General features: G+C 40.7%; 3 protein-coding genes across 5 annotated transcripts; 2 read left to right on the top strand and 1 right to left on the bottom strand.

Annotated features, from left to right (window-relative positions):
• Positions 1–183: 183 nt before the first annotated feature.
• On the bottom strand, positions 184–3,549 carry LOC148332694 (uncharacterized). 2 transcript variants are annotated; one of them, XM_088303012.1, is made up of 7 exons: positions 3,123–3,549; positions 2,883–2,980; positions 2,057–2,757; positions 1,569–1,977; positions 976–1,109; positions 401–502; positions 184–329 (listed from the first exon to the last, which is right to left on the bottom strand). In XM_088303012.1, exons 1-7 carry the CDS (start codon positions 3,154–3,156, stop codon positions 251–253), a joined length of 1,557 nt encoding a protein of 518 aa, XP_088159138.1. In that variant the 5' UTR covers positions 3,157–3,549; the 3' UTR covers positions 184–250. The 2 variants fall into 2 exon arrangements, with proteins under 2 accessions (XP_088159138.1, XP_088159137.1); XM_088303011.1 differs by having other exon boundaries at positions 2,057–2,787.
• cc2d1a (coiled-coil and C2 domain containing 1A) lies at positions 3,542–16,009 on the top strand. 2 transcript variants are annotated; one of them, XM_088303010.1, is made up of 28 exons: positions 3,542–3,748; positions 3,883–3,947; positions 4,032–4,164; positions 4,257–4,363; positions 6,094–6,324; positions 6,417–6,729; positions 6,852–6,961; positions 7,060–7,132; positions 7,952–8,038; positions 8,126–8,253; positions 8,815–8,887; positions 8,990–9,123; positions 9,388–9,475; positions 9,577–9,653; positions 9,769–9,864; positions 10,427–10,549; positions 10,817–10,875; positions 11,335–11,451; positions 11,941–12,014; positions 12,087–12,145; positions 12,238–12,389; positions 12,461–12,551; positions 13,144–13,299; positions 13,548–13,682; positions 13,769–13,895; positions 13,966–14,042; positions 14,113–14,160; positions 14,236–16,009. In XM_088303010.1, the coding sequence occupies exons 2-28, from the start codon at positions 3,891–3,893 to the stop codon at positions 14,266–14,268; spliced, it is 2,958 nt and encodes a 985-aa protein (XP_088159136.1). In that variant the 5' UTR covers positions 3,542–3,748; positions 3,883–3,890; the 3' UTR covers positions 14,269–16,009. The 2 variants fall into 2 exon arrangements, with proteins under 2 accessions (XP_088159136.1, XP_088159135.1); XM_088303009.1 differs by having other exon boundaries at positions 3,542–3,746; positions 3,862–3,947.
• A 1,376-nt stretch (positions 16,010–17,385) lies between these two features.
• On the top strand, positions 17,386–26,002 carry mri1 (methylthioribose-1-phosphate isomerase 1). The gene is made up of 6 exons (XM_088303467.1): positions 17,386–17,857; positions 18,922–19,145; positions 22,154–22,323; positions 22,389–22,565; positions 22,655–22,879; positions 24,848–26,002. Exons 1-6 carry the CDS (start codon positions 17,726–17,728, stop codon positions 24,979–24,981), a joined length of 1,062 nt encoding a protein of 353 aa, XP_088159593.1. The 5' UTR covers positions 17,386–17,725; the 3' UTR covers positions 24,982–26,002.
• The last annotated feature ends 1,614 nt before the right edge of the window (positions 26,003–27,616 follow it).

Below are 27,616 nucleotides of genomic sequence, written 5' to 3' on the forward strand. Positions count from 1 at the left end.
AGGGAAATTGTGCATATTTTTGTATACCCAAATTATAACTTTGTAATGTAAAACCTACACTTTGTTGTCATTGTTTTTTATTTAATTTTAAAGAATTACCTTTTAGACATACAAGAGAACGGCTCCAACAAATGAACCCATTTTTACTTCTCAGTAAATATTAAAACGCAACACGGTAATCTAAAAGGTTAAATTGCGTAACAAAACGTTTACGTTGACCATCAACTTGGGATCTCAGTTGGGCAACCTCTCAGCGGGGTATGTTCCTTGAATTCCTACTGCCACGACGCATATTCTCAATCTCTCGATGAGCGGCCATAACGGTTCGACTGGAAAAGAGAGAATTACATTCGGAATGATCCACAAATCGGCAGAAAAATAGAAGATGAGATTGACCAACTTGAGAATGGAGAGTTCCTTGATGAGCCCGCACATCAGTACCGAAGCATCTTCTTCACGGTCAGAGGGCTGAACAACTTTCTCCTTTAACAGCTGGTCCTCACTGGAGGTGACACAAATCCCTTATTGTTAACGCATTTGATGATACTGAGTAAGAAAATAGTGAAATATTCTTATCATTTTTGTATACAAATAGTACAAGTTTGCTTATTTTTCACATTGTAAAGATTCTGACATTTTCCACAATTCTATTTTTTGGTTATTTTCATTTTTCCAAATTTATTAATCTATTCCTGTTGTTATTCTTTGTTCTTCTTTCATTAACAGAGGGATTTCAACAATTTTGCCCACATCTGTCGGTTAATGCGACACATCCCCTTCAATTACGTGGCTACGGTCAAAGTCATGAGAGCATTTCGTGTGTGTGTGTGTGTGTGTGTGCTCGGAAAGAAAACCAGAAGATCAAGGATGCCGCTACATTGTGCTGCATGCGCTTGCATAAAGCGCCGTACAATTCTGACAAGGAAACTGGGAGTAACATTTTTTTTTCAAATGCCATAGATTTGATCTGCTTACGTCAACTGAATGTTGTTGAGCTGTGAGTCTGAGACAAAATCGAAGCACCCAGATCCAAGAAAGTCGGCGGGGTTCATGCTTTGTGGGTGCTCTGTGTTCGCAGCAGCAGAACTACGCTCATCATCATGACTGCGCTGTGTATAACAAAAATAAGCAAATTATTTTCAAATACAATTTACAACACCGTATGTCCTGCAACAGCGCAAACTTCAAATCGCTTCCCAATGGGTCACAATCACAGTCATGGCTCACGTTTGTAGTTCTGCTTTTCTTTCACAATAATATAATCAAAAAAATAAAGACTTGAAATGAAATGAAACTACTGAACTAGTCTAAAAAGTAAAACAACAAAACTCTGTCTGCAGCAGTCTTTTGATCTTTTTCGCTTTAACTTTTCATTAAACATAACTATCAACAAACAGCGGGAAATGTTTTATAAATTGGCACTTAAATAAATTCCCGTTAGATATCAAGCGACTTTTAAGGGGAACTGATGACAAAGAGGGTTCTAAAGTATATGTCCTACAATGTATGTGCATGAGCTTCAATGCTCCAACAGCTTTCCCAACAGGGCAAATGGATAAACTCCTCACCATGTCATTCGTCTCTGAGACACCAGAGGGCGCAGCTTCACAGAGTTTGATAGTGCAGTCTTCTTCCTGTTTGTTAGCAGACAACACATCTGCTTTGTCCTCATCACAGTCCACAGCATCACCGCAGATGTTCTGCATCCTCCCATCAGTTGTTGCGACGGCGCACTGCACCTCCACGTCGCTAGAAGTTATGCTTGACGATCCACAATCCACTTCTTGAGGATTTGGGTTCTCCAAACAATATTTCTTTTCCATTGCTGGTGGGTCTGACTTGCTGTCCATAGCTGGATCCAGAGCAAGAACTGAGCCCTCTTCATGGGCATGACTTTTGCCGTACAAATAACTTGGCTTGGACAGAACGTCACACCCATCAGAGGGTGCGTCAGGAATGTGGACTTTTGTTTCTGGCCTGTGTTTTAACAAAACAAATGAAACAATTTAACGTGTTGGTTTTAACCGGATAAATAAAACAAGATATTGGTACTGACCTGTCCGCTGCGCTACCCTGACTGGAGTGAAGTACCTCTTCCTTCCTTGGTTCTCCAATGATGGCCAACGGGGTTGGGAGCATTGATGTTTGTAAACGTGATGATCCAATGTCAACTTTATGGATGGATATCTGCCGTTCCACTTTCTGTCTACTGTTCTGTCCATTTACATTCTTACTTATCTGTAAAAAATGACTTTGCTCCTTCTCTTTCAGACCGCACATACCCATCCTTTTCCTCTTTTTGGCTGGCTCTCCTATCACTGTTTCAGCTTTGTCATCTTTGATGTCACCCGTGTGATCATTGCTAGGTGCACCTTGGCTCACTTTCCCTTTTAAATCACACTCTAGGTCATTCATTGTTCTCTGCTGGTCTTCTAAAGCAGTTGAACATGACTGACCTGCTTTTTCAGAGGTCAACGGAAAAAATGGCTGTTGATCAGTGCATGTTTGAGACAATGGCTGGTCACATTTCTCTGTGATTTTTTCTTCTCCCTTCTCCTTTCCACTTTTGCTATCATCCCCAGCAGGAGAAATCTCTTGTTGAGAATCATTGATGAGATATGTGACTGTTGCCTCTTGTTGCTTTTTAACAGTATCATTCACAGTGGAGTCGTCAACAGTTTTGTCAGGAGTGACATCAGGTTTAGTCAGTGAGGACTGTGCTGCTTCTTGATCTTGAACAGAAATGACAATAGACACCTGCAGAAAGGTCACAAAGGTGCAGGATGACTTCCTACATTATTATCTCCAGTATCCTGAAATTATGTGGAATCACGGTTGGTTTTATTAGACTGAAGGTGTCTTTAAAAAAATGACTTGATTACCTGTTGTTGAAAAGTATGGCCAACATCCGTAGAGGAAAGCTTGTCACAAGGCCTTTTTCTTGTCCTGAGGGACGAAAGCTGCGGTGGATCTGAGCTGCCTTGAAAAGAAAAGTGCCACATGTATGAATTAAAACCAGTAATCATGGTAGTATAAGATATACAGTATGTTATTAACTGTTATATACTTACAAATTTGATGCAACAAAGAAACAAATTGTGTGATGTTGTAGCATCATTTACCTTGGTCCTGGATCTTCGCACTTGCTTTGGTCATCTTTCAAATGTTACCTTTATGAATAATTTAAATGAATAAAAAGATACACATACATTTCTATTTCTAAAAAGCTTTCAAAAGGAATGGTGTCACGACTGCATGATATATGATAGCAAGAAACTAACACTCACACATCACATTTATGGTTTCCTAGCTAATGATTAGCTAATTACCATAAGGTTGGAGGTTTGGATATTTACTGAAATTACTTCAAACTTATATAAATGTAATTTAATGTAACTCTGGTGTTTATTTTCTGATGGATAGCGATAAAAAGAAGTTAAACTTCACTTGATTTGAAGCACCCACCTTAATCTAAATTCTAAACCAAAGCGCCCTTGAAATGTTTTACGTCAGTAGTTATTGTATTACGGTCAGCCGTAAAGCGCTTGCCTGTTGCCATTGGAGACGCAATGTAGGAAGTAATTTCACTGCTTGTCGAGCTTGTTTTGACAGCTCGACGGCTGTTAACACTAAACTGTTATTATATTATTTTACCATTTATTTCGGAGCAATATTCGACAGGCTGTCTTTACACTACATTTTTATCTTAAGAGATCAGCTGTCGCTGAGTGCGGGAAAGTGACAAGGTAAAGAAATTACTTTCAAAAGGCATTAGCCGCACAAAACTGTGCCATGACTTGCATTACTCGGCCAACGCTGTTGAACACATTTAAAAAATGTTGTTGTTTGCACAATTAATAGCAAGCCACGTTTTATATAGAAGACAGTCGATGAGTCGAAGTCGGAACCCACCCCCCCGGGGTCAAGGGGCTGCTCGTGCCAAACAAGTAAGTCGTCTCAGGTCTTGAACGAAATGCCCATTCTTGAGCACCTGTGTAACCTTCGATCTGTGTAAATTATGTCCTATTCAGATGGGGCTGCTCCTTGACCTGACCCCGGATGGGGGGATGGATGTTGACGGCAACGATGAAGATCTTGAAGCTGAGCTACACAATTTGATGGGGGGAGGAGGAGGACTGCAAAGGAAAAAGCGTGAACATAAAGGTGTAATGACTACTTGATTGTCCTCCCCCCATGTACATTTAAGTTTACTTATGTCTCATTGTACTGGTGCTTTAAACCTTTCTGGTGTCCAGTTCCTGTCGCAATGGCTGATATTGAGCGAATGGCGGCTCTTTGCATGAAAGACCTGGATGAAGAGGACATGGAGGATGAGGACTTGGGTGATGATGAAGATCTGCTGGTACTTAGATATGACAGATAAGCATATCCACATCATCAAAATAGTTGCATGAACAATGTTTTACTGGCTCCTGACTACAAAATGACTGTCGTTAGCCAATGATTTGTTGTATACATATGATAATATCATGGGATCATCCACTTACAGTTCCCTCAAAAGTATTGAAACGACAAGGTCTGGTCCTTTGTTTTTCTTGAATACTGAAAACATTTGGGTTTGAGATCAAAAGATGAGTACGAGACAAAAGTTGAGAATTCCAACTTTTATTTTTTGGTATTTACATCTAGATGTGTTAAACGAGTCAAGACAAAGCATCGTTTGTTTGAGGCTAACCACTTTTTTATGTGAGCAAAAGTATTTGAACGGATATCATTAAATTAAGTTAAAGTGAATAACATGTAATATTTGGTGGCAGAATGCTGTATTTCAGTAACCCACTTACACCAGACTGTTGGATTATTCAATTGAAATGCTTTTCCAGGCCTTAACTCTAGCCTCTTCCCCTTCTTGTTTGTGCTTCGTCATGCAACAACGCAATGACCCAAAACACACTGCCAAGAAAACAAGAACGTGGAAGGTCTTAGACTGGGCAAGTCAATCACCAGACCTTAAACTAATAGAGAATGCATTTCACCTCCTGAAGGGGGGACTCAAGGGAGAAAGCACCAGAAAAAAAAACAGCTTTTCTCTTATTCATCATTTCATTTGAAAGCCAACAGGCTTCAGCATTCAACAAATGAACAGACCTTGCCACTCCAATGCTTTTGGAGGCGAGGGAAATAAAAACTACAACGCGGCCCGCAACAAAAAATGACCACCTTTGAGTAACAATCAAAAGTTTGGAAACACGTTGAAATTCAAATACTCCCCAAAACATTATGAGGTCAAAAAATGCAAGCTGTTAACTCTTGAAAATACGCAGCTCTGAACTGAAAGACATTCCACTCATAAAGGGTCATCCTCATCATAGAGCTGATGGAGAAAACACCAAGATGTGCAAATCTGGGCAGAATGTGCCTTCTTTGAAGAATATATATATGTATATAATATGTAATAGTATAAGACAAATAGTATTCTGTTTTGATGCATTTGCTTACTTACTAATTCCATCAATATTTGTTCAGACTATTGATGACTTTAAATCTACAATGTAGTTTTATTTGTTTTTAAATAAGTAAAAAAAAAAAATCTTTTTTTTTCCCCCAAAAACTTTTGCTTGGCACGAGTGAAGACTGTAATATGAAATGCCATAGATGGGCTAACTGAAATGTGTATAATTACATCTTCAAACAACTGCTACTTCAACACACACAGAGCAGTGACACATTCCAAAAAAATTTACAACTATACTCACCGGCATATCTTCTCTCTGTTATGTGGGAACAATGAATATATTAAAATGTGATACCATATTCCACTGAATGGGTTCTCTCTTCATCCTCTTATGCTAGATCTCAAGCAGTAGACCTCAGTGCTGTCCTGCATGTTGCGGCATAATGGGATACTGAACCGAAAGTGTAAAAATTTAAATTCCAACTTGCCTCAAGTGTACTGTCAAAACCCATGAAACTTTGATCATATAAAAATATTTGATTTAGCGGGGCTGCGAACGATGGCCCACGATATAACGAGTGCTCACTCAATATTGATGTTTCGTTGTTCACCATTGCCATATATTCCTTCCTTTCCCCGAACTACATGTACAATAATACATCGGTGTTTGTTCACAGGCAGAACTGAATGACGTTTTGGAGGATGACGAGGAAAACAGTCCTGCTCAGACCCCACAGGCTCCTAGAGTTAGTGTTACATCCCGTTCTTTTACTCCTACGAATTCCACTGGTGCAAGTGGATTGGAATGCCGAGTATTGGAACGTATAGAGATGTACACGGCTGCCATCGCCAATGCAACTGCATCTGGGGAGACAAGCAAAGCTCGAAGATATGACCGCGGATTAAAGGTTTTGTAAAGTGTCTCCATTTCAAACCATATCAACATGGGTTACCCCCCCCTGACAATTATGCTTACGGTTCCTGCCCTTGCCGTCCTCAGACATTGCAGTCCATGCTTACATCGGTCAGGAAAGGAAATCCAGTCAACGAGGAGGAGATGCCACCTCCTGTTGCTGTCTGCGGAAAAGCCAATGCTGCAGCGGAGTCAGAATCAACGAAAGAGCAAATGCCAGAGCCCGTGTTAATTCCCTACCCTCCAGTCAATCAAAAACCGTCACGGGAGGCGGCGCCGTTAGCTCCTAATTCGAAGCCACTCCATTTAGCTCCACCCCACAACCCGGCTGCTGCCATCACTCCGGGAACCCCGATGATCTCGCCACTGACACCCAGTCAGCCCGGCACGCAACACTCAGGTCACATGATGACATACTGCTCTCAGCCTTCTCTCTCTTTGTGTTGCTCAAGTAATGTACGGGACAGTTTCATGAGTACCTTTGTGAATCCTGACGTAGATTCTTTTCTTCTATTCCTATAGAGCTTAAACAAGCAGTGTTGTCCCGACAGAGAGAGTACAAGCTAGCAGCCATACAAGCCAAACAGAGCGGTAACATCGACCTGGCCAAACAGCACTACGTCATTGCCAAGGTAACAGGACGAAAAGCCACATGTTAGTGGCATGCTTACGTTCACGAGTAGCTTTTTTTTCAAACACAACCTGATGAAGATGGGCTTTTGATATGCAGAATCTGGACTCAATGGTGGAGGCCATAGATAGGAGTGAACCAGTCGACCTGAGCTCGCTTCCTCCAACCCCTGGTCAGTGTGACGACTTCAGCAGAATGCTTTCCTTTATATTTTCTCATCTACACACCAGCCATACAATTATCTGCTTGGATTGTTCTTGATAGATTACTGAACTTTCAGTTGACTCGTTCATTACTAGGAATGTCCAGATCGCGCTTTTTTTTTTTTTATCTGCCAATACTAAGTCCTGATTCGATGCCTCGACATTACATTAAGAAAAAAAAGAATGTGCATCTAATTGTTCTTAAATTAATATAAAAATATACATGCAGACATGTTTGTACATCAATGCTCATATTATATAGACAGACCGTTCCACCAAATCAGTGCCAATTTATTTATGTCACAGTCTTAAAATGAATTATTTAAAAATATTATATTTATTTAGGCACTAAAATAAACTCGAAGTTCTATATATTTTTTGCCCTTTTTTAAAGCACAAGATTTGACGATGCACTTATTGAACAACTCAAAATGTGTATTGATCCATCTCACATTTGTTTTTGTCATTGTCATTTTTTGAACATAAACTCTTCTTGGATTTTTGATCATAAAGTTAGCAAGTGTGTGCGTGGGTGCAAGCAGCTCTGTTATTGTCACTACAACTCAGAAAATAAACAATAAAAATACATTAGTAACATTGTGCAATATAAAACTTTCAAGAAAATGAAAAAAATATTTTTTTTTTTTCAGTTGAAAATCACATAATCAGATCGAGACTTCCATAGTAATTTATACTGTTTAGTTACTATACTTCCTTTATCACACTTTCGTTTCCATACAATCACGGTGTTCTTTTTGATTCAACCACTGATGCATAATGATTCACAGGAGACGTAGTAACCGAGGCACATGCACCGCATTCCCCTAAACAGCAAGCCACTGCTGCTCCAACAACCCGACAGGAACCAACAGCTGGCAAGTAGCCCCAATTGTTCATTCTGACTAGTTAGCATTGTGCGATGAAGGTGATGCTCAATGTGTCTGTGTGTGTGTCATTCAAAGGCCTCCCTGCTCCCAGCAATCTGGCCGAAGCCTTGCAGCAGAGGATGGACATTTACAAATCAGCAGCTGATGGCGCCAAGAATAAAGGAGATGACCGTAAAGCACGCATGCACCAGCGCATTGTAAAGGTACATGCCATGCAGCTCAAAGTTTTTAAGGAGCCCTTTATCCTTAATATAACAGTTTCAGAATTATTTACATGGCACTCCCTGCCACCTTTTAATAAGGAGAATAATGCCATTATCAGTTATATTGATTATCTTCTGTGTAATGGAAGCTTGTAATGGTTCTAGGCGCAAACTTGGCTTTACGTTGAACTGATCAGACAATGTAAGTCACAATTTGTGATTGCCATAATGTAGAAACGTGTGCATAGACGGTTACACAGGAGTGGATTTTCACTCCTGTCTTATCTCACTCCCATAGAAAAAATGTGAAAGGGTTTGCATGCTTTTTCCTCCTACTGTATGCAAGTAACTGTACTTCTACTCAAGTACAGAATGTGAGTACTTGCCATGTTTGAACTCTTGTAATATAGAATAGACATAAAACATTTAACAAGTCTTTTGTCAATGTTGAGGGAATCTTAAACTAACAGTCTTCCCTTAGTGGGGCTTTTTTATCACAATGAAATCAAGACAAAACAAAAAAAACTTACATTATTTATTAATTTATTATTCTTTTAACAGCAATACCAAGATTCCATTAAAGCACACAAAGCTGGACGACCTGTCAGCTTGTCCGATCTACCTGTACCACCAGGTATATTTCTGATGTCATACAGTTAAGAGTTTTTTTTTTTGTGGTTGTTGTGTACATTATGCACAGATTATGTATTGTGTAGCACATGTATTCCTTTTCTAGGTTGTCCACCATTGCAGGGCTCGGAGAGCGATGCGCAAAACTTTATGGGTGTCCTGGAAACGGCGATGAAAATAGCTAATCGGGATCCAGACGCAGAAGAAGAAGAAGTGGACAGTCCAAGAGAGACTGCCAAAGTACAAAAAAACCTAATAAATATACTGCCAAGTGCTCTCATTGATATTCGGCCCGAGATTTTGACTGGGTTGCCTTTAGACTCCTGGCAGAAGTACCGTCTGTTGTATTTACTCATATGTATTGAATCCAGACCTTTTTTTCTGGTTTATTGTAATCGGGTATTTATTTTTGTTCATTATTACATATGTATTATTATACAATATCCGTTACAATTTTCATTATCTCTATTTGGATCATTTTTAAAGACAGTTATTTCTTCTTAGGCCTCAGTGCGGCCACCTGCCCAGAAAGCAAAATCTCCAGCGCCTCAAGCCCCTGGTGGTTCCGCAACACCAAAACTGGGAGCCAAAGGTGTGTTGGCAGTGTAACGCCAAACCCTGCCTGCACACCCATGCGTTGACTGCTACATAAGGGCATCGCTTATCATTATTTTTTTGTAATTCTTATTTTAGCCCAACAGCAAGTGGATTTCCTGTTACTACGGCGACAGGCTTTTTTGCGTGCAGCACTGCGCTCAAAGAAGTCAAAGGTATTCTATAGAGTGTTTGTTTTTTTTTGTTAGACTGAGTGTCTGACATTGGTGTGTTTATGTACGATTCATAACCACAATAGCGCTTTCAAAAAGTCTTGATCATATCTTGTAGGATATGACAGCAGCCGCGCAGAACCTCAGACACGCCAAAGGACTCGACCCCATGATCGAAGCCGCCAAGTCTGGCATTCCTATTGATATCACCAAGGTTCTGCATTTCTGCATTAAAACTAATGAAAGACAAGATAATATGAAAGTCATTTCTATGTGGCACAATATCTTTGACTTTGTCGCAGGAGTAACTGAATGTGTGAGGTACTGAAAGCCATTGTGTGTCTATTTGCGTGCACGTGTGAGAGAGCTTCTGTATTTCCTGCATGTTGTCTGACGGTATCCCACATGACTGCTTTCATTGGATTTTTTTTCTCCCGTTTTGTTGTTGATTCCTCTCTGACTCCTAGTCACAATGTAATTATAAAAAAGAATATGATTCCAGTGCCTCTGTTTGTTTGCTTCTACTATTCATAATTTGTAATAGAAAGTGGAAAGTTCAAATGACAGGCATGTACCTACTATTTTTAACTGTTCTGCATCACAAGTGAGGTTTTTAATTTGAGGGGGGAAAAAAATCAGTTTTAATGTTTTATAGGGGGTTACAGCTGTCAAATGTTGGTCGTTATTTGTGACTTATTGTGTTTCATATCTGAAATGTATAAAAATCTCTCTTTTTTTTTTAATGTGTATTTTCACCATATTTGTTCGCATCTCAGATACCCAGCAGCCCAGTCAGTGAGGAGGACTTTTTGCTTGCTCGTTCTCGAACATCTCCTCTTTCTCCTCGCACCAGTGAGCAGTACCATGGCCTCATGGATCTTTTGCGAAAGCAGCATGAGGTTGGCATTCACATTTTGTTTCACTCAACAAGCAGCTCTGGCATTTTTTTAATCTAACTCCCAATTCAAAGACAATGTCTGATCTTCCCTTGGTTAAATGTTCATAAAATATTTATTAGCTTTAATCGGATTTTATATATTTCTGTGAGCACTGTGTTTTTTTTATTGTATTAACAGACCAATCATTTTGTACAAAATGTTGAATTATGTAATTGTGGCTGCCAACATTTCCACTGCATCTTTTTCTCTCTCCAACTTGATCTGCAGAAATGTCTGAGTCACTCGCAGCAGTTCACACTCTTGGGCAATATTGGCGAGGCTCTCAAGTAAGAACATGTTGCTCAAAGCTTTCTTCTTTTCTGTTCATTCTTTCTTTTATTGAATATATTACAACACGTCATCTTCAGGCGGAAATTCCTCTTCCATAGATGGATACAAACAATTGTACTACTGAAGCCAATTTTTATTATTATTTTTTTTTTTAATCCCATTTTTGTTTAATTGTCCAGAACATATGATTAGCGGACACACAGTAACGTAAAATATAACGGCACAGTCTAATGACAACCAATATTCGCGACATTTTACACGGCCACTAAATAACATTACCAAAATATGAGAAACGTGTCTATTTTGTTGTTGACTCCAACTACAAGACTACACAATCTTGTTGCACACTTGAGTACAATGACAATAAAGGGATTTCTAATGTAATCTAATCTAGTCAGGTCATGACCTTTGTGAAAATGTATTTGTGCTTTAGGCCTGTGTCTGTTTCTCTTCAGGTGTGAAAAGCTTGTGGAGGACTCGTTCAAAAATCTAGAAATACTGAAAAATTCCTACAACAACGGGCAGCCGGTGCCCAAGTGTCACACGGAGGAGAAGACCTTCAGTGCTGTCAAGTCAGTAGCAAACTCTTAGCAAGCATTGAAATTCGATGCAAATTGTCAATTACGCTACCTGCTTATGTAGCCTTTAGGTTTTCATTTTGCTTGACAAAAGATTGAAGATGATCTTCCAAAATTGCACTTCTAACTGTGTACGGTGGTTTGGATGCAACTGTTAAGACGAGACATGCGTATTTTATTGCTCATTTATATAAAACAATTATTTTTTTTTGGGGGGGCGGGTGATTGCATTTCGGTTTAGTAGCTTTTCCATGACTCTACATGTAATTGTGATAATCATCTCGCTGTAATCCACCTTTGAATTCACGTTTTCAAGTTGTCGTTTCGCAGTGACTCACTGTGACAGATTTTTCTTGGGCTTCAATAACCCACCAAGCTGGCAGCTAACTGACTCATTTCACAGTTCGACTTGTTTGGATCACAGTGATACTGACCGATGTCTGTCACTCATACTGGGCTCAAGACACCTGTCTGTCTCCGTAGGATCCACCCTAATCTGACTCCCAACGACATGATATTGTACATCATCAGAGGCATCAACCTACCAGTCCCCTCTGGTAGGCACATTTCCTGTCGTTCTGCTACAAACCATATTGGGTGTGAATTTACACCTCCGTCTCTGCCTTCAGGTGTCTCGCCTAATGACCTGGATGCCAGTGTCAAGTTTGAGTTTCCTTTTCCCAGTGCGGTAAGGTGTTGCCCGTCACATCAAGAGAGAAAGGAAGGAAGGAAGAGATGATGTGATTTAATAATTTCCCTTTTTTTTTTTTGCATGTTTAGGAAGAGGCACAGAGGGACAAAACCAGCACAGTGAAAGGTACAAGCAGTCCAGAGTTTAAAGAGCAGTTCAAACTCAACATCAACAGAGCGCACCGAGGATTTAAACGAGTCATCCAGTCCAAAGGCTTCAAATTTGAAATCATCCACAAAGGGTACAAATCCGAACTGTTTTGATGTTGACGCCCAAATGATCCCTTTCAAATGATCTTTTGCGTCTTTCCAGAGGCCTCTTTAAAACAGACAAGGTTGTGGGCACAGCTCAACTCAAGCTTGAGGCTCTGGAAAACCACTGTGACATAAGAGAGATGATAGAGGTGAGTTATTTTCATTTATATATAAAAAATTCCAATAATTTGAATTATAATGTAAATAAATAGAATCCTAGCATCCACAAAAGTTAAATTGAGGCAAGTTGAAAGTAAGTGGTGTAGTGGCAAATTTAAAGAAGATTGGATGACAGATCTGGAGCGATGTAGCTTCTGTTCTGTCAACGAGAGTCTTGGTGCTCTGACTGCATGAGCAACCGTAATGGTGGGGAAGCGAGTTAACTGGGAGATATCATCAAATGATTAAATGCTTTTGCCGGTAGCATGTCTCCAGCTTCGGACGTTGTGTGTGTGCGTGTGTGATATTTCCAACCACTGGAGTTAGATTTGTTGCCAGATATTTGGCAGTGATGTAGTTGGTGGAGCCGATGCGACTGACAAGTGGCTCGAGTGGAGCGCCTTTCTTCTAAATTTTTTGCATTCCATACATGCCAAGAGTCTCTTCCACTAGGTACAGGCGGTAGTACAAGTGATCCTACTTGTATAGGTTGATTGCTTTGTCCTTTATTCATTTCGGAAGGCAGACAAATCTGCCGATATTTTCATGCGCAAACAAAATTGAGACGTTTGTTTCTCTTAGGTGATGGATGGACGGAAAGCCACAGGTGGCAAGCTAGAGGTGAGGGTGAAGATCAGAGAACCCATATCCGGGGTAGAACTCCAGCCTTCGACAGAAAAGTGGGTAATCCTTGAACCAGCCTCCCCGCTCTCACCTCCAGAGAGGAAAAAAGAACGGGTGAGTCAATGACCTGTATTGCTGTCCGAGTAGAAAAGTTAGCTCAGGCTGAGATGCTCAACCTTCTTACGTGCGCCTTTTCTGCTCAAAATTCTGCCATTAATGTCAGCCCATGCCCAATTGGAATGGACTCAGTGCCCAAGTCAACGGTTTGCTTCGCAGCTTTTGCTGTGGTCCTATCAAAACAGTACAACGCAAGAATGCTAACGTGTCATTTCAACAACTTTGTGTACGTTTTCATGAGTCAGGCTCCATCTCCTCGATCGAAATCTAAACATGAGCTGAGCAACAGGAGCAGTCACCACTCCAGCAACTCTCCTCCCCAGTTCAAGCTGCACAGCTTCAGCCTCCTCAACTACGACAAGGAACGCTTAGAGAGAAAGGTACGACTGTGTCCGTGTCTAACTGTGTATCATGTTGCATTTCATTTCTTTAAGGTCCCATCCGTCACCGTGTTCTTCTCTCTCAGATTGTAGAGTACAAAAAGAGCCGGCGGGATCCCCCATCTGATGTCGTTCATCAGCACAAAGAGATCACACACAGGCTGCAGTGGCAAAAAGCGCAGCTGGAGCGAGCCTCTCCTGCTCTGCTCTCGGGTAAACCACAAACATCTGATTCCTATAAAAACAACAAATACAAGTCACGTTTTCCTTCTCCTCAATCTAGAGTATGAGAATGTGTTGCGGCGCTTCACCCAAGGACTCGCTGACTCTGTGAAGAAATTCTCAAGTCAAGGCAATCGGGTTGGCTGCTTTTCAAATATGATGTCCGTCAAGTACTTAATAGTCTCCATTAATGTGAATTCATCTATAGGAGGCCGCCAAGGATGCTCTGAGTAGGCTGAAGATGGTCGATGCTGAGGTGAGAGTTTGTGCGGCATATTTTGATGATTGCACGTGGAAAGGTTCAATCTTGTTTGTCTGCTTCAATCATCAGCTGGAGTCACTGAAAAGGAAACGTGCTGGATAAAGGGAGACAAAGATTGGCTGGAGAACTGTTGTCTTTTCTCTTCTCACTCACATATTCACACAAACAGATACAAACACTCTAGCGTTCTGCTCTCAAATCTTTGCCGCACGTCCAAGACAAATGCATGGAGCCACTTCTGCCTAGTTAATTTGTATTTAAAAAGAAAACATAAAAGGGAAACCTAAATAAAAAACAAATCATGGAACAGTTTTATACTAAAGGAAAGACACGAGGCAATTGAGGACAAACGCTACACAAAACCTAAAAAATTCTCACTTTGTCTTATGTCTCGCTTCAAGCACTCGTAACCAAAATGTGTGGACTTGATCAATACTATGAGATGTTTAAACACCTTCCCTCCTTATTTTATGGGCGTAATGTATCTTAATCTAATCTGTCTGCTCCAATGTTTCCAGATTACAGTAATCTGTTGCATTTGCAGTGGTGTGATATGAGAATAAAAAAAAAAAAATAATCGGGGCTTTGGGGCACTACAGCCTACATCCCATAATGAGGGATTAGTGTTTGTGTCACCAAGGAGACAACTAGATCAGACATAAAGTCGCCTTTGGGTTTGCAGAAGGGGGGAGTGTTCGCAGTGTGCCATGAATGTGGTAGCGTCTTAGCTCTGCCTTCTTCATCAGCCACTTGCTCTTTGTCTCCTCCTTCACCTTCTCTGTCTTCACACTAATTCCTTCACATACATTCAGAGATTACTCAGAGTTACACGCGGCTCCGTTTGGATTTTCTTCGCCGTCTTGGAGTTAAGTCCTGCGTGCTGTCTATTTGAAAATAATTTTACTGCGGATTCATTCATACAAAAATCCTGGCCGCAGCTGGCAACTTAAAATGAGCATTTTATTAATGTTAGCTTCTCAAATAATTTCGGAGATCTTTCTGAGCAATCATGTTTCTTTGACGGGTCTAAATTTCAGTACGGGTTCACATTTGGAAAAATGTGAAAATATTCTGCTCAGTTTTTTTTTGTTTTCTTTTTTTTCTCTATGGAGCAGACAAAATAGCTATGTGAATAATGCTGAACGTTGATGACTAATGTTTATGTTTGCCAGCATGCCATAAAATACAAAACAAAAAAATTTATTAAAATGTCACTGAGTTCCTTTAAACTCAGATGGATATGACAGTAAAAGTTATGCAAAAAATTTTTTTAAGAATAACTGATGCCATTGAGGCGCTATATCATTATTACTTTTGGCCCATTGAATCGACCACTCATTTAAAGTGTGTAAAACTGTCATTGCACCACAAAATTAGTTGCAACCGTGCAAATCCACTTCAAGTTTGAATGTATTTTACTTATGTCCCCTGATCTCGCAAGCTGTTAACTCTACATCACCTCAAAACACACAAACACAACCTGAGACATTACCCGCCCTTTGAGTAAGAGGCTGTCTTGTTGTCATGGTGACAAGCTCATCAGCATTCAGTGTGGTGTTAGGATGGTTCGAGTTGGGCAGGAGGACATATTGCAAAACTTTGCTCATCTGGTAAATGACTTTCTCACAGGCACGCATACACTTTGTGTACCAATCACTTTTTTTTCTATTCTATTCTTTCATGTAAGGGCAATCAGAAACATACTATATACAGAAGAACAGCGCTCAATGCTCTCTCTATTTTCAAGTGTGTGTCATGATTTGTGCAACTCCAAACGGGAATGAATCAAGGCTGTTATCTTATGTACAGGGTTTGTTTTAATATGAATAAATGGTCAACGCTGTGTGTTTGTGTCTTTATACTGTTATTACACTAGTTAGTCAAATCATTTCTCAATGTGTTAAAGTCAACGAGATCCTGGAAAGGCCATCGTCCGATTTTATTCATTATTAAACATATATTTATTTATATATGTATGTACGCAGTGTGTAAAATGTCAACTAGGATTTAAAAAAAAAACATGTCCCTGTTCAAATGATAGGTTTTTGTGATACCAAAAAAAAAAAACAGACCAATATGATTCGTGTCAAAAACTTTCCACTCTTAGTGTGACCTTTAATGAAACCTTATGACCGTTTTTGAGCTGGAAAGTAAAAATCCTACTTTGTTATGAATAACAAATTTACTGTATCTGTGGTGCACTAACATGAGTTCATCAAAACATTATCGCTGAATAGAAACTAACCTGGCAAAGACTGTTTATCGCTATTTTGACAGTTTGCTCATGGAGAGTGGGACAAAGTACCTGCTGAGAGGTGCAGAAATCTCAAGTGAAAGTTACAAAAATCATTTTGTTGATTGCATGTATTTCATTGCATATAAATAATTTAAAAAAATATTATTTTTGTCTTTTTAAAAAATGACATACTGTAGAACAATCATTATCATCCCTGATAAATGCCTTATGTCAAATAGATGCTTGGCAGCTACTATTTGAGGAAAAACGATATGCTAATTTCTTATATATAATTTACAGCAATGATTCCCAATCAGAGTGATGTGAGATATCAGCGGGTGTGCCATAAGAAATTTCGCTTAATTGGTCAGAAAATTCTGTATTTATGACAAATAATGCATGAAAGATTAGCTATCTATACCGGTCATGTATAGTGTTAGGCATAAAAATTAAATGCCCTTCCACTAGATGGCAGAATGTTCCTAACTAACTTGTGTACTGCATTTACTTTTTGTCACATTTTGTATAGCACTGTCCTGTGAGATTTTATTTTTCCGTGTAAAATGTGTTCTCATTGGAACCCCCAAACCCGATGGCAATGACCCCGTGTGTCCGCTTTTTGTGACAATTTTTCTTGGTGGTGTGCCTATGTGCCTTGACTCAAGAAAGGTTGGGAAAAACTGCATTTGTCCTCTAAAGTACATGTTCACAATCGGTGACAATTTTCTTCCATTTTCAGTGCAATTCTGCCACGAAAACCACAATGAAGAGCACTGCACACAAAAATAAGTCCAAACAGTAGGACCGAATGCAGCAAAAATAGAAACATTGTTGGTAGAAAATGCTTGCAATTGTCGGGGGAAACGGGGGGCTTTGGTGTTATGCTAATAACGGCTTTGAATGTGAAATTTCCCCTGACAAAGGAGCTGAAAGCGAGAGAAGGGGGATGGGAAGGGGTAGGGGCACAGCGAGGAGGTGCGATCACATTGGAGAGAGAGTTAGGTGGGCGTGGCTAACCAGGCGAGGACTTCCGGCTTGGTGGACACGTGGTTCCGTGTCTGTCTGCCTGTCAGTGTAGGTGAAGCCCTCCAACCCTCCTCTCCCTTTTCTCCTCATCTTCTTCCCTCCTCCTGCGTCTCATCTTCCTCCTTCTCTCGTTAACTTTTGTTCGTGTTGATACCAGCCGACTGCCAGCCAGGCCGCACTCACCTGTCCAAGGGGTCGAGTGAAGCGCGAAGGTGTGCGTGTGTGCTATTGTATGTGTGCGTGCCAGCTACCCGCCCGTCCGTGTTATCCTCCCCAACATCCCGCCTCGTGTCGGTCATGACGCTGGAAGCGATCCGCTACCGTGCCGGGTCTCTGCAGATCCTCAACCAGCTGCTGCTGCCTCAACAGACCGTCTACGATGACATCCGCTCGGTGCAGGACGCCTACGAGGCCATCAAGTCCATGAAGGTAAGACTCTTCCACCACCTCCCCGCTCCTCTCGTTCGTGCATGCCGGCCGCATGTGCATCTCCTCCCGACGTCCATGCGCGCCTCTGCCGTCGACTCCTTTGTGCTCCTGCCACTGCCGGTTCAAGCATTTGTGGCCCTGCTCGCGCTTACACTCGGCCTGAATTTTCGTTTTTGGGGCACACGCAGGAACCCCCAACACACTAACACTCACAAAACCAAATCCGTAATGTGTAGATTACTTATTGCCTTGTGCAAGCTCGACAATCTGCTTATAGATAACCATCAAGCGGACTCCTCCTTTCTCTGGGAGGGCTTATTGATGAATTATTAATGCCCCTTGCCAGGGTTTTTGTTCGCATTTTTTGGTCCCGTGCTGCACTCAGTGACACCCCCACTCCATTTATCACTACATACTTGAAGGCCAGAGGCGAAGATGAGATGTGCACTTGCATGCTGTTGGACTTCTTTAGCAGCTGTCGGCATGTTCACAGATGTTTGGGACCCTCTTTTCTTCCTCCCAGTTACACAAATATGCAGCAGTTACAAGTGTGATGCTGTGGATGTGTCAGTGTGATGAATTGTGCTATGAGCAGAAAGGTGATGTCATGATGAGTTGGAGTTTAATGGGAGAGGGAGGAATGACTAACTGTTCAGAATTTCAGAGCAATGATGTCAATTCTTTTGGCACGCACTCAGCGAAGGGGACAAATTGATATAAAAACAATACAGTTTTGACATAAGTGCTCCCACTCACACACTTTATGACTTACAAGCCATCGCTTGGTCATATAATTATTATTTTTTTTATTTGTTTATTTATTTATTGATTTGTGGTGTGAGCTCCTCCTCATGTGACTCACGAGGCCACTTGATGGTTTGTATTAGAACTATTATTTAATTTCACTGGGAAATATTAATGTGATTTGATGTATGATTGAATTAAATCCAGAACTTGGTCAAGCGTTCAAATTAAACGCATAAGTCAAAGTACAACTTTAATTTACAAAGAAACGATGTGGTTTGATGTCTGTTATGCTGAACATGGTTTCCTCTCGTAACCAGGTACGCGGCGCCCCAGCCATCGCCATCGTAGGTTGCCTCAGTTTGGCTGTGGAGTTACGAGCCGGCGCCGGCGGCGATGACCCCGTGACGTTCATTCGTGAATCTTTGTGTCGTCTGACGTCCGCGAGGCCCACCGCTGTCAACATGGGCCGTGCCGCCCGTGAACTGATGGAGTTTGCTGAGAACGAGAGCATGGAGAAGAACTCCGAGCAGCTGAGAGAAAGGTGAGGGCATGTTTGATTTGAATTGTGAAAGGGGAAGTCGACACCAAAAAATTATGGTGAGCCGTGATTGGTCGTCACTTGAGCCGTGAGCAACTCTGAAGTCATTTTCAGTCGACGGGGAAATGACAAAATGGCCGCCCCCCTGAAATGGCTAAAACAGGTGGATTTTTCTGCTTAACTCATATTCCACAAACACGACTTCAATCAGAATGTCATGTTTAAACGTATCAAGGCACATAGAACATATTATTGCCAAGACTTTTTTGGGGGGTTGACTTCCCCTTTTAGGAGGCGCCAGCAATTTTACTATTATTTATTATTATTATTATTTATTATTATTATTTACTATTATTATTTGCTCTGGTGGCATTTAAAAAACATATACAATACAGAGTAGTTTGAGACTTGAATATATATAATATTTATAAGAAATATTTTTTGTTAGTTTTTCTTTTTAATTGACACTCTAGTGTAGCCACACCTACTCCGCATAGGATTTGTTGAGCAGTCTCATGAAAAACTTTTAGCCAAATGAAAATATTGGTGATTTGATTTTTTTTTCTGACAAATACTTTTTGGATGTAATCTAATATTGTTCAGTTGATGACTTTTGCTTGACTTGAGCAGCGTCTCTCTTCCATTGATTCTCGTTTGAGACTCTTCAAGCTTGTTTTGACAAAAAAAAAAAAAAAAGCAGCTCACATGGTTGTCATCCGTTTACGTCATCAAGCACTTTTTTTTACCGCGCGGCGCCGTCACACGTCAGAATTTGCCTTGCTCCATCTTCAAGTCACTCAATGACCCAGTTCCACCGGCAATAATGCTGCCTCAGCAATGATTGACAGTTAGCGTGGCGCTTTGGATCCCACTCTTCTATTTGCAGCATGGTGCTACAAGTTCATCTTCATTTCATCTATGCAACAATTCCTTTTCTCGCCGTCTAATCTGTCCTTTGTGCTTTTTAATCGTAACCAATGGTGCCAACTCACTCTCGGGTAATGCGCTGAACTTTAATTGCCCCAATTGCGGCAATCGAGTTGCCTTTAATTTTTGTGACTTTGCAAGTTTGAGTCAACCATTGTCCGACTGTCACTTTCTTTAACGGTGATACGCCAGTCATCTCGCGGGCGAGATCCTGCGACCGACGAGTGATTTCTCTCCATCACATAAAGTTATTTGTGGTTGTTTAAACCTTTGGCTGCTGCTGTGGCTACCGGTGTATACTTTCTTCTTCACAATGAAGCAGATTGGACATTTGGCAACTCCTACTGTTGATGCCATCTGTTTTGATAGGTCTGTATTTTTTTAAGCCTAATAATATTCCCTCTCTCTTGCCTGGGCAATTCTTTCAAGAGATTCCATGAAAAACTACTAAATGTTTTTTTTTTTCTAAACTTGGAATCACCTCAATACCTTTAATGGATTATGACTGAGGGGAAAAGGCCGCAAGGGCATTGCCGACCCACTTGACGTTTTGGACCTTGGTCATCAGACTGACTGACAAATTCTGTTCAATTCTATGCTTCATTTTGAATTCAATGTGATTTTTCACAGAAGGAAAAGTATTTTTGTTGGTTTTTGCTTCACTTCCTCTCTTCACACCTACATTTACCTTCTATCATCAGCAATAAGATTCTGAACAATCTAACTTGGGTTCTTTTTTTCACACCCGGGTTGGAGCTGTCACAACACATCTGTATTCCAGAAGCTACATGAACGTTAGCGGATGAACCAAAGTGAAAATGAGGAAGCTTTCTCCCTGAATGTCTAAGTGAAGAATTAAGAGTCCATGTGAAGACGGAAAAAAAAAAAAAAACGACCAAAAACTGATGTCACTCACTGCACGGGATGCAATGGCTTTATAGATAGCAAGGAATACATTTACAATTTGGTCATGAAAGCTAAAGATGATTGTTCTGATCGTGGAGAAAGTCTTCCAAGCCGGTCTGAATTCAACTGGTCATGTGCATTTTAGTTCTCTCTCTCTCTCAAAATAATGGCTAATCTGTAATGCTTTACTGTAACTGCACAGGATTTTTTTTTATGCAGTTACCAGAGGTTGGTAGAAAGGCCAAACTATTTTACTAAAGTACGAGTCTTGTAAATTTTGTGAATGTAAATATTGTAAAATATTTCCTATGCATCCTCCTCTTGAACGCCAACTGCCAACTCCCTCACCACATCTCCCTCACAACCTTCTCTTGTCGGTCGTCCCGTAGCTGCCTTGCTTGTCAGCTCCGTCTTTTTCAGTATAGTGTTATTGTTTTGCTATTAGTCATTCTTTGGTGCATCTACTCTGGTGTTTTATGTCAATATCCAGGCGAGGAACCATAATACCCTGCGCCGGATGAAGCAAAGCTGCCACGAAACATAACTAAGCTTCCTTTTTTGCATCACAGTCGTATAGTGCTCTTCTCTTTTCTATGTGCCTCATTTTTGTGCCTGTTAACACAGAGCTGATGTAAAAAATTTCCAGCTTTGTCCTCATCTATCCAAAAGATATTCTCCCAGAAAATATGTATTTTGGGAAGCACCAATCTTGTCAGGTTCTACTTCAGAGGTGGGAAAACGTTTTGATTGGCGGGCCACAATTGGTTCTAAAATTTGACAGAGCGGCCGAACCAGGAGCAGATGGATGGAGTGTTTTGGTCACCTCACCTCATCGGAGAAAAAAAAAATACATTTAATTTTAAATGAAAATGAACAAAAGCATTACAATAAAATACCTGCCTTTGACACACCACATTATTTAAAAAAAATAAAACATTAACAAAGTTTATTCATTTAATTTTTCGTTCGGCGGGCCGGATTAAAACGTTTAACGGGCCGCATGCGGCCCCCGGGCCGTCGTTTGCCCACCCCCGTTCTACTTATTTTACTGACAATTGTGGGGTTTTCTTGCCGAGTGTACAAATTAATTGTACTCATTTCGTCCTTGTGCATGCATGCATGCTCTTGAAGCGTATACGATGCGTCAGCTGAAGGCTAACCTCTTGTGTCTCTCACAGTGTAATCGCATGGATTGAAGACATGCTGGAGCGAGATGTCAATGACAACAAGAAGATTGGAAACTTTGGCGCCCAGCACATCCTTTCGGGCGTCCCAAGGGACTCGGTGACCATCCTCACACACTGCAACACTGGCTCGCTCGCCACGGCCGGGTACGGGACTGCACTAGGTAAGACTTAATTAATTGTGAGCCTTCAGCTGTAAGTGTAGCTAAGCGTGAGTCTGGCTTTGTAGGAGTGGTGCGAAGCCTTCACGCACTGGGCAGGCTGAAACGCGTCTACTGCACGGAAACGAGGCCGTACAACCAGGGGTCTCGACTCACGGCGTACGAAGCCGTCGCCGAGGGAATCCCCGCTACGCTAATCACAGACAGCATGGCGGCCCTCACGATGAGAGAAATGAACATCACAGGTTTGGGTTTGCCGCTTCTTTTCTCCTTTTTTTTCCCCCCCACGTCAACCTCGTCCTAACCTCGTTTGTCTGTTGGATTTTGTTCACAGCTGTGGTGGTCGGAGCGGACAGGGTGGTTGCCAATGGCGACACAGCCAACAAAGTGGGAACATACCAGCTAGCCATCGCTGCCAAGCATCATGGGATTCCTTTCTACGTGGCCGCTCCCAGTACTTCTTGTGACTTAAGCCTGGAAAGTGGGCGGGACATCATAATCGAAGTTCGCCCGCCGGAAGAACTCACCAGTATAAATGGAGTCCCCATCGCTGCTTCAGGTGTGTAAAAACGGCACGTGTGCATGTGTTTGTGCATGAGGCATGGCGCTAGGAGGGCCCCGTCAGAAAACAATTTGGTTTTTCTTTTGAATTTCACAAGTAAGTAGTCATTCTGTTCCGATCTAATTCCAGTTTTTGTGGTTGTGCTGCTGCTGCTGCATCCCGTGTGTGTTTATGAAGGCAGGGAGGGGCGGGGTCAGTCCTCCAGTTACGTGCGCATTAGGGGTGCATTTAGAATTATTCTCCATTCATGCACTGGTTCACTGCAGCCATTCAGAAACTTAGTGTTGTTCAAATTTGTCGATGGGCTATTCAGAGCGCAACAAAAAAGAGGCGAGGCACAAAGTGCTCCGAATGGGGGCGCAGTGCGCCAGTGCTCGCTGCGTTTGGAAATGAATGAGAGGCGTTCTCTAAACGCGCCTTCTATACATCTCAGCAATGGATCACTTTGCAATAAAAAATAAAATTAAATTAAAAAAAAATCACCCATGGGGGAAAAGAGGAAGAGGCTAGTTTGAAAAAATGAGCCCAGTCCAACTCCTGAATTTGGCTGTCCTCAGAAAATAGCAAGGTAATCCGGGATTACAATTTGGGCATTTCTGTCACACTGAGCAGTGCACACAGAAGGGGATACAAAGACAATCAATTGTCAGGTGAATAAAAGATTCAAGATTTAAAAAGCTGAACCAAAAAAAAATGGCTTTGTTTTGTTTTCCTGAATGCGGAAGTCAAAATTACGTTTTAGCAAGAGAACTTTATAATGTGACACTCATCACATTATAAAGTGAAATTGATCACATTACAATGTGATACTGAACTTTTTTTTTTATTCTTGTTAATTAAAAAAAAAATCTTTAATTCCAATGGAATGCTCGCTTCCACATTGAAAATTCCACATTCCCCTAAAAAAATAAAATAAGTTCAACTGAATATACAGCACATGGCATTCTGATTAAGAAATATACTCTCTGAAACTGTCCTTAAATGGGCATTGGTCAGTTTTGCATACAGCAAAGCTTGTTCACTCTTCTGAACAATAACGCTAGCATGGACGCTAGCGCTAACGCAACGTGACATGTGTCGCAGCAGGTCTACCAATATTACAGAACAATGCTGTATGTGGTCCAGGGTCACCATGGAAACAGCAGAGATGCTCTTGACTTCACAAGCTGGTATAGAATGATTGGAAAACGATTTTAGGTCAAATTATTTTGAAAAATCCAATTGCTTCATGTTGTTGCTTTGGTGTTCAACATAATTAAGGAATGGCACACTAATTAAGGATGAAAAATTATGCTGTCCAACACAGTTTAAATGGCACTGGTAAGTTGAGTCTGGAAATAGTGGATGTGCGTGTATTTAAGTTGATTATCTTCGCGCTGGACGGAGTCATTGATCTATAATTGCATTTGCAGAGCAGAAAAGGTCTCCACACTAATTAAAGAACACTCATTTAATGGGCACAACGGTCCTTGGAGAGGAGGATGTGCAAGTGTAATTTGCAAATCTCTGCTGTCGTTCTATTGTCTGGATGAACAGAACCTCTTTCTCTGTCCAGATGTCAACTCTGAAGTTCTTAGTCTTGCATGAAACAAGATGCAACAAATGTGACTCATCATTGGGTGCACGAGACCGGAGTTGCATCAAAAGTGGCTGGCACTGAATGAGTTTGTTCACTGGCTCACATGCCTCAATGTCGCTGCTCCCTGTTTAGTGTTTGTGAACTTTGTTGTCACCCGTGGAGCTTAGGGGGAAAAAAATAAGCCTTTTTTGACAAAGGAGGACAAGTACAGATGTTTTCAAATGTAGAGAGTAAAAGTAAAAAGTTGGGGGGGAAAAGTCAAGAGTTAAACACAGTTACTTGAAAAATCTATATTGTATGGTAACAAAGTATTTGTTCTGTAACTTCTTACCATTGCCCTTTTCTTCAAATAATGTGCTGTGTCTGTTTGTGCCACGAACCTGCAGGTATCGAGGTGTGGAACCCGGCATTTGACGTGACTCCTCACCAGCTCATCACAGGAGGCATCATCACAGAGTTGGGGGTCTTTCTCCCCTCAGAGCTCCAAGCAGCTCTCACTGGCCGCCTCACTGCCCTCTAGAGCCCCACCTGCTGGCATTTTCTCGCCACTGCACCTTACTTTCAGACACTGACACTTCATTTCGTCATACCACACACACACACACTGTCATGATATTCAATTTTGGTTAAAAAAAAAAACTAAACAGTGGTCACATGTCAGTGGAGGAAAATGATTTTTTTTTAACTTTCCCTCTCTTTCTTACACACAAACACTCTCATGCGCAAGCTGAAACACTGCAGGGAGTCAAACACACATAAGATCAGTTAGCCCACCCCTGTTGCTTTCCATAATTTTTCCTTTATTTACTTCAGTCTCACACTCTCTCACTTTTCAAAAAGGCTTCCCGTGAGTGATAATATGAATCGAATCCTTCACCATTTTTTGGTAACTCATTTTGAGTCTTAACTAAGGGGAAATTTTCTGGCTCACTAGAACCAATAACATTGATGACCAGATTGATTTTCATATTAACGTTAGCATTCCCATCCGTTATGGTTTCTGAAAGTGCTGCTGTCCACTTGTAAATACATTTGTGTCCTTGCTGGTAGCGTGTACATAATGTAGAAAATCAAATCCACTGCTACTGCTGATTTAGTAAGTTCAAATGACGCACGGTGGCATCAAAATGTTATATTAACATTTAATTTTTGTCTTTGTGTAGATACCTTAGTGAGAGTGTCATCCAAATTTAAAGCTGTCATATGAAACAATCATGTCAATTTTAAGCCTGTGTGGCAACATTTTGAAAAAAGAGTGAAGTATCTTGATGGGCCCCCGATGACAACACAAAGCTATATTTATACGGTACTTACTCTGTCTTCTTACTAATCTTACACGCTTACTTTATCTTATCCACTTAGGGTATATATGTAGCCATGCTTCTTTCAGAACCATTCTCACCATGTTCATCGTACACTACACTCTTTAGAATAAAGAATCTAGACAAGGCAAAAAGGTCTCACCAAAACCCGTGAATTCTCATATATCCACAGCGAGGGAGAGGCCATCATAAAATAAAAGTTTGACATTCAAGTGTGAATTGGTCAGTTTGTATTTTTTTTTTCTTTGAACGCAGCTGAGTTATACTCATGTTGCTTCTTTTGGTCCACTGAACACAAAATAGCTGTAAATTACTTTCAGAAACTGTGAAAAAAGAAACCGAATGCTTGATTGATTGACCAAAAATAAAACTACATCATTCACTGGAAGGAGTTTTCTCAGAGGTTCTACGTACTTTTACTGAAAACTAGCCTTGTTGACATAATCGTAATATTTGGCTCTTTAAATTATTTCGTCACCATGATCAGGGGCCAGCCAATATTGTGCTTATCAGGGCTTTTTACAAAAGTGAATTTACAGAAAAATAAATGTGTTGCGATCATTGAGGAGTCGGACAGAAATGTAATGTGGGGACTGACTAGAAGATTGGGTGAACACTTCATTGTGTATTTGGTTCTCGCAAGAAGGTTGAGTGATGATTGGAGAATGAGTAATAAAAAAATAAAATAAATTAAATCACTTAAATAATAGAATTGCAAATATATATTGAAGTTTATTCAAATCAATCGGACACAAAACCACAACTTGATTTATAGAGCACTTGAAAAACAAAACTCCCAGTATAAAATGTGTACAAATACACAATTGTTCTCCTACGTTTAAGAGTTGTGTGTGTGCCAAGAAACATGTCCCGAAGGAGCTCTGGGAGATATTGCTCATATTTTATGTACTTAAATCATGATTCCATTGTACTGAATTTTTAAAATTCTGTTTCCACCACAATGATGCTTCCGACTGACACACAAGCATTTGTCTACTCGGATTTGTGTTGGATTGCACAGTACATACTAAGACATGGTATGCAGCAGCGTCAGGATTGCCAAATAGTATAATATGTATTTTCCTTTGTCCTGGATCATTTCAAAGCACTCTGAAATGTTTGTGGACGCTACACCAATTTCCAGTGCAGTATTATTTTTCTTTTACATGACATTTTAAATGAACTGTCAAAAGGCGTTTGCTTCTCTTTCCTGGAAAGGCCTGCTAAACCATGCACACTACCTCACTGCCTACAAACCTGGACAAGCACGGACGGACACAAGGACTTTCCATGCACCTTGTCACACAGTGGATCAAAAAAAAACTGCCGAACAATACGGATAGATTTTGTCAACATCTTTTCAATCGTTGTATGTAGAACGAGTGACACAAATATTTAGTTGCAACACTCTGTTTGTCATATAGCTTAGGTTAAGAGTGTTGTATTGGGTCTCCCTTCAGGGATTTGTATAATAAAATTCTAAGTATGTTTTTATCACAACTAATTAAGCAAAAAAAAAACTGTATTGTTCCAACATGCCCAAACAGGGGCCAGAATTTAGCATGATCTTTATTAGTGTCACCTGCTCCATGGGAAGGACGAATTTAGCTCAGAGGGCCTCTTTATGAAAGTAGTATGTTGTTATTGAAAATCACTTGATTGTTGTTTAATTTTGTGACGTGGAAATAGTTGACCATTTTTGTTGTTGCTTTTTAATATATGTATATAGCTACAATGCAATCAGGTACTGTGTTTTCACATGAGAAAAAAAATAAATGAAACCACGGTGAAATCATTTGGTTTTATGTCATGGTCGCCAGGTGGTAACATCGC

This window comes from Idiotropiscis lumnitzeri, chromosome 8, assembly GCF_059441095.1.
Source record: "Idiotropiscis lumnitzeri isolate Australia: NSW breed Sydney's pygmy pipehorse chromosome 8, RoL_Ilum_1.0, whole genome shotgun sequence".
NCBI lineage: Eukaryota > Metazoa > Chordata > Actinopteri > Syngnathiformes > Syngnathidae > Idiotropiscis > Idiotropiscis lumnitzeri.

Coding starts and splice junctions, on each gene's coding strand:
- mri1 (XM_088303467.1), top strand. CDS start 17,726: ATGACGCTGGAAGCGATCCGCTACCGTGCCGGGTCTCTGCAGATCCTC. Junction 17,858..18,921: donor AGGCCATCAAGTCCATGAAG/GTAAGACTCTTC, acceptor TCTCGTAACCAG/GTACGCGGCGCCCCAGCCAT. Junction 22,324..22,388: donor CGGGTACGGGACTGCACTAG/GTAAGACTTAAT, acceptor CTGGCTTTGTAG/GAGTGGTGCGAAGCCTTCAC.
- cc2d1a (XM_088303010.1), top strand. CDS start 3,891: ATGAGTCGAAGTCGGAACCCACCCCCCCGGGGTCAAGGGGCTGCTCGT. Junction 4,364..6,093: donor GTGATGATGAAGATCTGCTG/GTACTTAGATAT, acceptor GTTTGTTCACAG/GCAGAACTGAATGACGTTTT. Junction 12,552..13,143: donor ACATAAGAGAGATGATAGAG/GTGAGTTATTTT, acceptor TGTTTCTCTTAG/GTGATGGATGGACGGAAAGC.
- LOC148332694 (XM_088303011.1), bottom strand. CDS start 3,156: ATGACCAAAGCAAGTGCGAAGATCCAGGACCAAG. Junction 2,981..3,122: donor TGCGAAGATCCAGGACCAAG/GTAAATGATGCT, acceptor TTTCTTTTCAAG/GCAGCTCAGATCCACCGCAG. Junction 503..975: donor CTCAACAACATTCAGTTGAC/GTAAGCAGATCA, acceptor TGTCACCTCCAG/TGAGGACCAGCTGTTAAAGG.